The sequence below is a fragment of the Leucoraja erinacea genome, chromosome 29 (assembly GCF_028641065.1).
Source record: "Leucoraja erinacea ecotype New England chromosome 29, Leri_hhj_1, whole genome shotgun sequence".
NCBI lineage: Eukaryota > Metazoa > Chordata > Chondrichthyes > Rajiformes > Rajidae > Leucoraja > Leucoraja erinaceus.
In genome coordinates, this window is record NC_073405.1 from 3,786,725 (window position 1) to 3,800,284 (window position 13,560).

General features: G+C 43.1%; 1 protein-coding gene across 2 annotated transcripts in view; it reads right to left on the reverse strand.

The window, feature by feature from the left end:
• The window catches only part of sppl2 (signal peptide peptidase-like 2), a 44,206-nt gene that overhangs the window by 14,558 nt on the left and 16,088 nt on the right, over positions 1 to 13,560 (reverse strand). For both annotated transcript variants that reach the window (XM_055658356.1, XM_055658357.1), the window contains exons 5-11: positions 12,155 to 12,294; positions 10,181 to 10,320; positions 8,398 to 8,494; positions 8,155 to 8,265; positions 6,341 to 6,422; positions 1,908 to 1,982; positions 1,028 to 1,090 (exon numbers count right to left, since the gene is read on the reverse strand). In XM_055658356.1, the coding sequence (XP_055514331.1) occupies positions 1,028 to 1,090; positions 1,908 to 1,982; positions 6,341 to 6,422; positions 8,155 to 8,265; positions 8,398 to 8,494; positions 10,181 to 10,320; positions 12,155 to 12,294 (708 nt within the window). The remainder of the gene's footprint in view (positions 1 to 1,027; positions 1,091 to 1,907; positions 1,983 to 6,340; positions 6,423 to 8,154; positions 8,266 to 8,397; positions 8,495 to 10,180; positions 10,321 to 12,154; positions 12,295 to 13,560) is intronic.

Below are 13,560 nucleotides of genomic sequence, written 5' to 3' on the forward strand. Positions count from 1 at the left end.
AAAACATTTAATCCTTGTCTGTAACTACCCTAATCAATGCAATTTCCTCCAGCATTGAAAACAAGCAACAAATCATTTGTGCAAATTTGTACCCAATATGGAGCAACAGATGAACTGCGGATGTTACGAAAATAGGTGGAGGGGGGCAGATCATGTAGAGAAAGCAGGGACTCTGCAGAAGGACGGACAGGTTGGAAGAGTGGATAGAGAAGTGGCAGATGGAATATAGTTTAGCAAAGTGTGGAGACATGCATTTTGATAGTAGGAATAAAGGTGTAGACTATTTTCTAAATGGGGAGAGAATCCAGAAATCGGAGGTGCAAAGGGTCTTGGTGCAGGATTCCCAAAAAGTTAATCTGCAGGTCGAATCGGTAGTAAAGAAAGCAAACTCAATGCTAGCATTTATTTCAAGAGGGCTTGTATATAAAAACAGGGATGTAATGCCGAGACTCTATAAGGTCACGCCGCATTTGGAATATTGTGAGCAGTTTTGGGCACCATATCTGAGGAAGGATGTGCTGGCTCAGGAGAGGGTCCAAAGAAGGTTTACAAGCTTGATCCCAGGAATGAGTAGGTTAACCTATGATGAGCGTTTGTCGGCACTGGTACTCGCTGGAGTTTAAAAGAATGAGGGGGAACTCATTGAAACACACAGAATAGTGAAAGGCTTGGATAGAGTGGATGTGGGAGAGTCGAGGACTAGAAGTCACAGCCTCAGAATTAAAGGACATTCTTTTAAGAAGGAGATGGAAACACCATACAGAGTTCAGAACAGGGAATATTTGAAGGTAGACAAAAATGCGGGAGAAACTCAGCAGGTGAGGCAGCATCTATGGAGGGAAGGAATAGGTGACATTTCTGGTCGGGACCCTTCTTCAGTCTCAACCCGAAACGTCACCTATTCCTTTGCTCCATAGATGCTGCCTCACCCGCTGACTTTCTCCAGCATTTTGGTGTATCTTCGATTTTTCCAGCATCTGTAGTTCTTTCTTAAACAGGAGGATATTTGGTCTCTTTTCCACTGTACCTTCTCATGAGTGGAGAAATCAGAAGGTCCAGCAGCCACTTCCACCATGATGCTCTCCCCACTCTGAAACACAGACACTTGCTCTTTAGAAAGACATCGTGACCTCAAAACTTAAACAACTCTTTCAAATGTTTGGAAACGGGTCAGAACAAATATTTTGGATGCAGCAGATTTGCCACCCTGTTCCCATAAACTGGGTACAATGGCCCGGAGATTATATTACCCGACTAGTCTCCGAGAGGTGTGAATATACAGGTGAGGAATTTAAGTTCTTGCAAGTATATCGTTAACCAAGAAACTAAAAGATGGTTGTACAAGATCAAATCAAACAAAATGCTCAGCTTGGCGGGTACAGCAGCATCTATGGAGCGAAGGAAATAGGCAACTTTTCGTGAAACGTTGCCTATTTCCTTCACTCCATAGATGCTGCTGCACCCGCTGAGTTACTCCAGCATTTTTCTCTACCTTCGATTTTCCAGCATCTGCAGTTCCTTCTGAAACAAAATGCTCAGCTTGCCAGGCATCATCTGTTGGGAGGCAGAGTTAGTGTTTCCTGCTGGTTGCCTTTCATCAGAAATTCCCCAGCGGAGGCCAAGTCAGTGGATATTTTTAAGGCAGAGGTAGGCAAATTCTTGATGAGAACGGGTGTCAAGGGATATGGGGAGAAGGCAGGAAAATGGGATTAGGAGGCAGAGATAGATCGACCATATTTGAATGGCGGAGCAGACTCGATGGGCCGAATGGCCTAATTCTATAACTTGTGAATACCGTGACATTAATATTGCCGAGCCATGGGCCTGCACAGAACTCTGAAGAAAACTAAACTAAAATAAACAGTGCCACACTAATTATGGATTACACAGAAAAGCTTTCAACTTACCCGAGTGAGAAACGGAGTTATGAAAACAAAGAAAATATCGTACACAAAGAGAACCACCAGCAGTAATGTGCAAGCCTGGAATAAATAAACAGTGCCATTAGAATCTATGAACAGATAATACAGGAACTAATAATAAACAATAGACACTGAGTCCAATATAAACACATTCCACAGGCATTAAACAATAGGTCAATTACATTCTATTTAGATAGAATTTAAAGCACATCTTAATAGACTTGACGGGCTTGATGGAATAAACATGATGGGCTGATTGACATTCTTAAACTGGAAGATTCAATCAGTCTTTAGCAATTATGTTCCATTGAGGGCGGCGCGGTGCCGCAGCGGCAATGCCGAAGACGCGGGTTCGATCCTGACTACGGGAGCTGACATACGGAGTTTGTACGTTCTCCCCGTGACCTGCGTGGGTTTTCACCAAGACCTTTGGTTTATTCCCACACTCCAAAGACGTACAGGTTTGTAGGTTAATTGGCTTGGTGTTAATGTAAAAATTGTCCCTAGTGTAGGTAGGGTAGTGTCAATGTGCAGGGGCCAATGTGCCGGGGCGGACTCGGTGGGCCAAAGGGCCGGTTACCGCGTTGTTTCTCCAAACTAAACCAAATTTGGTTCAGTAGAATACAATGGTATTCTGTTGGTTCACATGCTTGATCAATGGTGTTTTATCATTAATATCTTATTATTATTATTAATGTTTAGTGTTTTCTGAGTCATTCGTAACTGTCACTGTATGTCATGTTGTTACTTGTGGGAGGAGCACCAAGGCAAATTCCTTGTATGTCAATACTTGGCCAATAAACTTACTTACTTACTTACATTTAATATTTGTCCAAATATTAATATGTATCAAGAGACCGTCAGCAAATTCAAAGCAATGTGAGTTCATCAGGTGAAACAAGTGATTGAACTTTACATAAGATTGATTTAAAAACTAAGTTTCCCCTTTGTATATTGATTATTTTTAACGTTTTGAACTCCAGATTTCCCAACAAGGAACCACTTTCAGATCACCAATGCTCTGCTCTGGCCAGTACAATGCTGGTCAGATTGCCAGTTGTGCAGTGTAATCTCGGATGGCAAGTGTCGCCAGGTACAGTCAAGCATGGTGGGTTCAGCCTCTCCACAGCTAGAGTCCAGTACCACCGAGCAGGAGTCAAGATAAGGAACTCTGGCTGGTCTATGCTAGTCCAGGGACACTTAAACAAATAGAACATAGATACAAAATGCTGGAGTAACTCAGAGTAACATGAGAGCAGGAATGGGTGACAAAGAAGGGTCTTAACCTGAAACGTCACCCATTCTTTCTCTCCAGAGATGCTGCCTGTCCCACTGAGTTACTCCAGTAATTTGTATCCATCTTCGGTTTAAACCAGCATCTGCAGTTCCTTCCTACATAGAACAGTAAAGCAGAGGAACAGGCCCTTTGGCCCACAAAGTCTGTACTGATAACAATGCCTAATTAAACTAATCCTTTATCCTGTACCTTTACACTGTGGACGTCTTGATTGCAATCATGTATTTTAGAGTGATACAGTGTGGAAACAGGCCATTCGGGCCAACTCACCCACACCAGCCAACAATGTCCAAGGTGGGTGTGTGGAACTAGCTGCCAGAGAAAGTAGTTCGTTAAGGCTGGGACTATACCAACGTTTAAGAGACAGTTAGTTTTAAGAAGGAACTGCAGATGCTGGAAAATCGAAGGTAGATAAAAGTGCTGGAGAAACTCAGCGGGTGCAGCAGCATCTATGGAGCGAAGGAAATGGGCAACGTTGCCTATTTCCTTTGCATCGTAGATGCTGCTGCACCCGCTGAGTTTCTCCAGCAATTTTGTCTACCTTTAAGAAACAGTTAGACAGGTACATGGATAGGACAGGTTTGGAGGGATATGGACCAAACGCTGGCAGGTGGGACTAGTGAAGCTGGGACATGATGGCCGGTGTAGGCAAGTTGGGCCGAAGGGCCTGTTTCCACACTGTACCACTCTATGACTCTACAAGTGCAAACTGTAGAGCAGCAAGAGCAAGCCAGCCTGGTGCCCAGCATAACAAGCAGGTAACAGATTTGCACTGTGTCATCATCTCTGGACCTTCCTGCCCAACCAACGAAAATGACTGGAGAGGCATTACGTCAAAAACATAGATCAAAGCTACGGTTATGACTTTACAATGGCTGACCTCCACCCAGTGTAGTCCCAAGGTTGATACATGATCTGCCACTGTTGCCAGTAGAAGGCCAATAACAATGATCACTATAACAGGCTTCCCCTGAAACGCTTGGTTTTATCACCAGCATGTAGTCATTGTCTAATCCTTTTGTATGCATGACAACAATCCAGTACTCTAAACACATATACATAACCTTGTAAGAAGAAAAAAAAGGCATACCATACAAACTAGGCATCCCTGAAAGATGGAAGTTTAGTTTAGAGATACAGCCTGGAAATAGGCCCTTCGGCCCATCGAGTCCATGCCCACCAAAGATCACCTGAACAATAGTTCTATCCTACACTCTGGGAACAATCTACAGAAACCAATTAACCAACAAAACTAGACGCAAAATGCTGGAGTAACTCAGCGGGACAGTCAGCATCTCTGGATAGAAGGAATGGGCGATGTTTCGGGTCGAGGCCCTTCTTCAGACCGCTTCAGGTCTTGACCCGAAACGTCACCCATTCTTTCTATCCAGAGATGCTGCCTGTCCCGCTGAGTTACTCCAGCATTTTGTGTCTATCTTCAGTAAACTAGCATCTGCAGTTCCTTCCTGCACATTAAACCTACAAATCTGTACGTCTTTGGAATGTGGGACGTCAGAGCACTTGGGGGAAATTTCATGTGCTCACAGGGAGAACGTACAAACTCCGTAAGGGCAGCACCCGCAGTCTGGATGGAACCCAGGTCTGTGGTGCTGTAAGCAACAACTCTAGCGCTGCACCACCATCCCGCCCCAAAGTGTAAACGTCGTGCTTGTCAGGGCTGCATGAGCCTATAATCTGTAGTTGGCGCCACCTAGTAGTTTAAAGAGAAATTTCTGTAAACAGGTTGCTAATTAAACTCTCAATATCAGAGATCTGAGAAACTGACTACAGTTTAAATGTGCAAGTTGAAGAAAGATTTCTGAATTGTTTTAATAGTCATAGAGTGATACAGCCGGTAAACAGGCCCTTCGGCCCAACTTGCCCACAAGGGCCAGCATGTCCCAACTAGTCCCACCTGCCCGCGTTTGGTCCATATCGCTCCAAATCTATCCTATCCAGGTACTTGTCTAACTGTTTCGTTAACATTGGGATAGTCCCAGCCTCCACAACCTTCTAGGGCAGCTTGTTCCATACGCCCACCACCCTTTGTGTGGAAAAGGTTACACTCGGATTTCTATTAAATCTTTTCCCTTTCACCTTAAACCTAGCCCTCGATTCATCTACTCTGGGCAGCGACTGGGGAGGGCTCGGGGAGGCCCCGACCACGGGTGAACATTAGAGGAAGAAGATCGACTTTGGTGCCTTCCCTCACAGTGGGAAACTTTGATTCTGCTGTGTGGGGATGTTTTATGTTGAATTCTATCAACTCTATGTTGTGTTATTTATTTTTACTGTCTGGCTGTATGGTGATTGCATTTCACTGTGCCAACCGGCACATGTGACAAATAAATGTATCTTGTATAATCTACCCAATCTATTTCTCTCAAGATTTTATGTACCTCCATAAGATCAAGTAAGGGAAGAGAATAGCTGCTCTTACTCTTACCCATATCACAACCAATACATTTGCTGCAGTACTGATTAGCAAGTCTACCACTAATCCAGGGGCATCCGACTCATGGCAAAGAATGACAGACCACCTCTCTCTCTCTTGCTTCTCCTCATGTTAAATGGAAAAAGTTAAGTTTCCCTGCGCGTTGTAACTGTTCCAAGCGGAGATCAGCCTTGGTCACTTAACACAAGATGTAGTCCTCGTACACAAATAAATTAGGTTCATCACTTGAACCTGCCGTGGCTTGGAGTACAATGCATTACCAGCTTCGTTCACTCCTTCCATCCGGGGAGGTCGAAGCAGCTAACCACCTCAGTACTGAAACAGTTCTTAGTTCACAATCGACAACTTTAATAGTAGCATGGAAGTTGCAGTTGCTGGGAGAGGGGGTATAAAATCAATTGGAAAAAGGGTCTGTTGATGGGACACATGCATTAGATAATGGACAAAGGTTTTTGCAAGGTAAAATATACAAGGATTTTTTTTTTCCCCCCCCAACAGGAATCAACAAGTTCAACCAAGAATCAGTGCAATTTTGGGATGTTCTGTAAACATTGCTGCAAAGTCCAGTCAATGAATAATGTACATATCCGACAGAGGGAGTAATGGGATAGTAGACTAACATTACATCACAATTGGTTAATATTCATGGAACACAGGTCACAGTACCTTGAATGTTGGCAGTCTGATTGTTTTCAACATGTAAAGGCAAAATGCAATTCCTAGAGTGTCTTGTAAAATCCATGCCCACCTGTAAAATAAAGTCTGTTCAGTGCCTCAAAACTCAAGGGCTGGAGAGTGCAGGGCCTGTAGGGCCTGTACCACTTACGTGATTTTCCCGGCGGGGTGACTCCTGTACGGTTGTGAGTGGTCGCCCTAAAGAGTCGTACTTTTCTCTGGCCTCCGCTGGATTTTCAACAGGTTGAAAATTTTCAGCCACCTGCTGCGACTATGACGGGTGCCGCCGGCAAGTCACCGAAAACTTCACATAAGTGGGACAGGCCCTTGATTTATTGCATATCTCAACAACGTAACTAATGATATTATTCAGTACAATAACGCTGTACACTGAGTAACCAACGATATTATTCAGTGCAGTAATGTTGTACATCAGCTCAGACTAACCTTGGTCACTGAAGCATCGAAGATATGCATTTAAGAATATATCGTGAAATGTCTTCAATTAATTTTGAAGGTGGTAAGTTACTCTTTGAACAAAGTAAAACCAGGAAGTATAAACTAACACTCTGTGAGTCTCGACCTGAAACATCACCCATTCCTTCTCTCCAGAGATGCTGCCTGTTCCGCTGAGTTATTCCAGCTCTTTGTGTCTATCTTCTAGCATCTGCAGTTCCTTCTTAAACAATAGATGCATGTTTGTAATAGTCAATTGGTGCAGGAGTAGGCCATTTGGACCTTCGAGCCAGCACCGCCATTCACTGTGCTCATGGCTGATCATGCACAATCAGTACCCCGTTCCTGCCTTCTACCCATATCCCTTGATTTCGCTATCTTTAAGAGCTCTATCTAACTCTCTCCAGAGAATTGGCCTCCACTGCTTTCTATGGCAAAGAATTCCACAGATTCACAACCCTGTGAATCAGAGAATTCCAGATTCACAAAAAAAGTGTTTCCTCATCTCCGTTCTAAATGGCTTACCCCTTATTCTTAAACTGTGGCCCTTGGTTCTGGACTCCCCCATCATCGGGAACATGTTTCCTTCCCTCCAAACCCTTAATAATCTTATATGTTTCAATAAGATCCCCTCTCCTCCTTCTAAATTCCAGAGTATACAAGCCCAGCCGCTCCATTCTATCAACATGACAGTCCCGCCATCCTGGGAATTAACCTCGTGAATCGACACTGCACTCCCTCAATAGCAAGAATGTCCTTCCTCAAATAGAAACAGAAAAGATTGCAGGTGCTGGAATGTAGAGCAAAAAAATTGCTGGGAGGAACTCAGCAGCTCTGGCTACATCAGTTGGGTTATCAATGAGTTGGTTTATCAATTGTTTCAATCTATCAACTGGTTTAGGAATCATCAATGTTTTAGGTGAAGATCTTGCATGAGTGTGGGGAGGGGAGATACCTGGTAGTAAGAGGAGAGGGAGGATGAAACAGGGACATGTGGACTGGGTGATAGGTGGACTGAGGGAGGGTGAGGGATGATGGGCAGACAAAATCATAATTCATAGAACTTTAATGTCAGGGGCTACAGAGCACCAAAGAGAAAAAAATATATCCTTGAACATGCAGGAAATATTACGAGAAATCTGTAAACAAGCAAGTTCAGAGCTTAAGCAGTGAATTAAAATAACAATGGGTTGTTCAAGGTCACTGCAAACAGAAACGTTTTTTGGCAAAGTCACTTAATCTGCAAATCATTTTTCAAGTGTGGAGCAGTGAGAGAGAGAGAGAGAGAGTTCGGATAAATTGCAAGATAAAGAACAAGGTTTAAATTTTTTTTTTTTTTTAAAACGTACTTATCCTCATTTCTGAACACAGCCCACACACAACTCACGCAGGCACAGAACATGCCCAGGAGTAACATCCGCACTTGGGGTCGTTTGTGAGTACACGGCAGCTCTGGAATCCTGAATGGAAGCAGAGAGAAATAAATGCCAGAGTAACATCGGGAGGACAAGGGTGAATACTAAAAAGCAGCATTGTTTCAACACCAGCTTCACCCGTTTCAAAAAGGATCATATTTTAAAATTATATTATACCTGCATTCACAGAAAGGAATTTTCTGAACAAATGGGGCCAGGCAGCTGTAAAGTCCAATGGAGGAAGCAAGGCAGAAAATTCCTATAATTGCGTACACTGGTTTAGAGAAAGGGAAAACATAACGTGAGAAATGCCGCACAGAAATATCAAAGCAGTTTCTACAATTTTGCTCCCTGCACTTAAAAAAATGATGGCAGCTAATTACAACCTGAATATTTCCTCTGTATTTTATTTATTGCTCATTGTCCACCCATTTCTTCTGTTGCAAAAAAAACTTGTATTGTTCCAGAGACCAGTTATTCTCGTCACCTCACATATTTGGCTTTTGAAACTGGGCAATTAATTTTTATAGGATGGGTGTGAATGGATAGAGTGGATGTGGAGAGGACATTTCCACTAGTGGGAGAGTCTAGGACCAGAGGCCATCATCTTGGAATAAAAGGATGTACCTTTAGAAAGGAGATGAGAAGGAATTTCTTCAGTCAGAAGGTGGTGAATTCACTGTACACGTGACAATAAACTAAACTGAACTCAGTCTCCCTTCAGAGAAAGGTTCAGCTGCAGAACACTGAGAACCTGTGGAATTCATTGCCATTGACGTTTGTGGAGTTCAAGTCAATGGATATTTTTAAGGTGGAAATTGACAGATTCTTGATTAGTAAGGGTGTCAGGGGTTATGGGGAGAAGGCAGGAGAATGTGGTTGAGAGGGAAAGATAGATCACCTATGAATGGTGGAGTAGACTTGGTGGGCCGAATGGCCTAATCCTGCTCTTAGAAATGATGAACCGTGAAGGACTCTCACTTCAGCCCAATGTGGATCTTGCTCAAAAATGCACATAATAAGCTGTTTCAGTAGATCATTTTCCTTTTATTATTTATTCAATTGAGATCAGTCAACTCAAGACCGAGTAGGTCAGAGATAGGGAAATGATGAAGGAAGGGAACTGGAAATCTCTTTGTTACAGATGCGAAGCAAAGCTCCGTGTATTCGTCCACTCTCCCCAGCAGTCAATATAGGTTCTATGTTGAGATTGTTCTTGTCAGGACCTCAATGCATTTAACCCACAATAATAGGTTTAGGGCGGCACGGTGGCACAGCAGTAGATTTGCTGCCTCACAGCGCCAGAGACCTGGGTTCGATCTCGACCACGGGTGCTGTCTGAACGGAATTTGTACATTCTCCCCGTGACCTGCGTGGGTTTTCTCCGGGTGCTCCGTCCGGTTTTCCCCCACACTCCAAAGACGTACGGGTTTGTAGGTTAATTGGCTTCAGTACAATTGGTAAATTATCCCTAGTGTGTGTAGGATAGCGTTACTGCGTGAGGATCGCTGGTTGGGGCGGACTCGGACCCTGTTTCTGCTCTGTATCGCTTAACTACCACACCATCCTAGCCACACACTCATCTCCCCGCTACCTTCAGGTAGAAGGTACAGGAGCCTGAAGCCTGCGAAGAAATAGCCTCTTCCCCACAGCCATCAGGCTATTAAACTCAACTGAAACAAGTCTCTGAACACTAATAGACCATTATCTGTTTATTTGCACTTTATCTGCTTATTTATTGATGTTTGTATATATATTGATATAATGGTATATGGACACACTGATCTGTTCTGTATTCGTGCCGTCTATATTCTGTTGTGCTGAAGCAAAGCAAGAATTTCATTGTCCTATCTGGGACACATGCCAGTAAACTCTCTTGACTCTAACTAAACTAAAAATAATATTAAGGTGCAACGTCTAGCCTACTGTGTATTTGCAAATTCAGAAAGCAGCGACATACCTAGCTGATTGTAAAAGTAGTAAAGGAGTACCAGCATTGAGCAGCACATCACCACAAAAATACAGATCATAATTGGCGTCACATCAATAGTCTCATCATCTTGTTTGTCCACTCCATCGTGCTTGTGCTTCATGTATCGCCTTTAAAAAACAAAATGTTAATAATAGGCACGCTTTACGTAAAAGTTTCACATCATTGCAAAGTGGACCCTGAAGATTCAAACATGACACGAGTGTTTTCAAAAGGCAATATGCTGCCCGAAAGCAAATGAAGGCCAAGGAGCTAAGAAACTGTGAAAATTGGAAACCCACCCAAATAAATAGTGTCACAAATTATTTCATCCTTTTAATTCTGTGACAATGACAGTAACAGGTCAATTAAAGGGAGCAAGGTGGTGCATTGAGATTAAATATTACAATTTCCATCTGTGGGGCACAGATTCAAAATCAGATAATTCCGGGCTTTGTAGTTACCCCTCATTGACAAACACAATAACTTTTGCCTCCCAATCCAGTTGCTGAAGCAATGACCAAACACATTGAACCAGGGCATGGTGTTTAAGAAGGAACTGCAGATGCTGGAGAATCGAAGGTTACACAAAAAAGCTGGAGAAACTCAGCGGGTCTGAAGAAGGGTTTCGGCCCGAAACCTATTTTCGTCCATAGATGCTGCCCCCGGCAACTTTAAGCTAGTGAACACTTTAACCAACACATGTTAATAAGTGAAACCCAACAATTTCGTTATTGCCCTTAACTTTATGAACACTTTAACCAACACTTTATGAGTGAAATAACAGTTACCTCCAGTAACTAATGATGAACAGATACCTCCAGTATACCAGAACCAAACACAGTCAGTCAATGAGAAAAAATGTACAAATCCAGAATCAACAAATTTACCCCCAGAGTAATCCCCAGGTTGGGAACCCTTGCCTAAGAAGTAGGGTAAACATCACTGGTACTCCACAAGTTACATCTCAAGGATTAGATCCTACTTTTTGAAGCATAAAGAAGGTACTTCTAAACTGGACTACAACATCAGATATGCAAAAGAGAACAAGAGAAGAGAATTGCAGTTATGCAAATAATAATTCAAAATTATATGTAAATATAATGCAAACATCTGCCTGGCAGATAGGCACAATATGCTGGAGTAACTTGGGTCAGGCAGCATCTCTGGAGAAAAGAAATAGGTGATGTTTCAGGTCGAGACTCTTCATCAGAATGGAGCGGCTGGGCTTGTACACTCTGGAGTTTAGAAGGATGAGAGAGAATCTTATTGAAACATATATGATTATTAAGGTTTTTGGACACGCTAGAAGCAGGACACATATTCCCGAAATTGGGGGAGTCCAGAACCTGGGGTTATTAAGAATAAGGGGTAAGCCATGTAGAACGGAGATGAGGAAACACTTTTTCTCACAGAGTTGTGAGTCTGTGGAATTCTATGCCTCAGAGGATGGTAGAGGCCGGATCTCTGGATACTTTCGAGAGCTAGATAGGGCTCTTAAAGATAGCAGAGTCAGGGAATATGGAGAGAATGCAGGAACGGATTACTGATTGGGGATGATCAGCCATGATCACATTGAATGGCGGTGCTGCCTCGAAGGGCCGAATGGCCTACTCCTGCACCTATTATCTATTGTCTATTGACTGAGAGTCAGGGAGTGAGAGACAGCGTGTCATTGTCACAGATTTAAAGGGATGAAATAATATGTGACACTATTTATTTGAACGGGTTTCCAATTTTCTTAGCTCCTTAGCCTTCATTTATTTTCAGGCAGGATATTGCCTTTTGACAGAATGCTGCCTGACCCACTGAGTTACTCCAGCATGTTGTGTCTATTTTCGGTGTAAACCAGAATCTGCACATCTGTCTGGCAGAGTCAGACAAGCTGATTGGAGCACTATCCACATCTGTCAGTGCCTTGTCTCACTCCAATCTGATTGTCATTTCCTCAGCACCACCACTTACTTCTTCACATCTTTGCTTCCTGCCCAGTAGCCACCAATTGCTACTGTACCGACTGCCATTACAAAGATAACCACCATGTTATAGTCCAGGAACGGTTCATTTGGGGCGTACATCGCCACTTTGATTGCTTTCCCAAACGTCTGTTGGGGAAAGAAAGCAGGATTTAAGTTTTCAGGTCACTAGCTGACATCGTACATCGCTGGCTGTACAGGACAGGTTGTTGGAGCCCCTCCATAAAATTGACATGCTAAACTTTTAAATGGTCAACTTATGATTCTGCTCTGTCTCCTCACCTTCTAACAGCTAATGATAGCATCTGGGCTTTCATGTCTTTTGGGGCCACGTATTTTGGATATCGACGGACAAAGCTAGGTCCCATTTTTAACAATTCCCAAGTACATGATGCTAATTGTTTTGCTATTCTGATTTAATCTGTAACAATACAAGACAGATGAATGGCAACAATAAAACAATCATCAGGTCAACATTGAAGCACAGTATACTAACAAGTAAATGATACAATGCCCTCCATAATGTTTGGGACAAAGTCCCATCGTTTATTTATTTGCCTCTGTACTCCAATCTCTGTACTGTTTTTTTTCTATTACAAATCTCAAATTGCAGAGTACAGAGGCAAATAAATAAATGATGGGCCTTTGTCCCAAACATTATGGAGGGCAATGTACAAGTGCAGGACGGTATTGCAGTGCTTGGAGGGATGAGACTGACAGAATTGCAGTACGGGTGCAGCAGTGGCGAAATAGGCAACGTTTGGGCAATACCCTCTCGTAGTGTTTCGGCCCGAAACGTTGCCTTTTTCGCTTAATGCTTCACCCGCTACGTTCCAGCTTAAATACAGTAACCTGCTTCACAGAATTGCTCAAAGTGGGTAAAATGAGAGAATATCTAGATTGTCTCAGAAGATCACTTCAAATTAAATACAGCATCCTGCTTCAAAGCTCAATAATTGAGAGAACCTAGATTGCTCAGAAGATACTTCAAATTAAATTAGTAAACTAGACTGCAACAATCAATCAAATCTCTAGTGTTTGGCAGGGTCTGCTAGCTTTGAAGTAGTTCCTGACTATTACCAGCAGATACCAACAATCTCTTGATGGCCTTGCTCCAGAAACTAGAAAGGGTGTAGAGAAAATTTACAAGGATGGTACACAAAAAAGCTGGAGAAACTCAGCGGGTGCAGCAGCATCTATGGAGCGAAGGAAATAGGCAACGTTTCGGGCCGAAACCCTTCTTCAGACTGATGGGGGGTGGCGGGGAGAAGAAAGGAAAAAGGAGGAGGAGGAGAACGAGGGCTGAGGGAGAGATAGGAAGGGGAGGAGACAGCAAGGGCTAACAGAATTGGGAGAATTCAATGTTCATGCCACCAGGATGCAGACTCCCCAAGC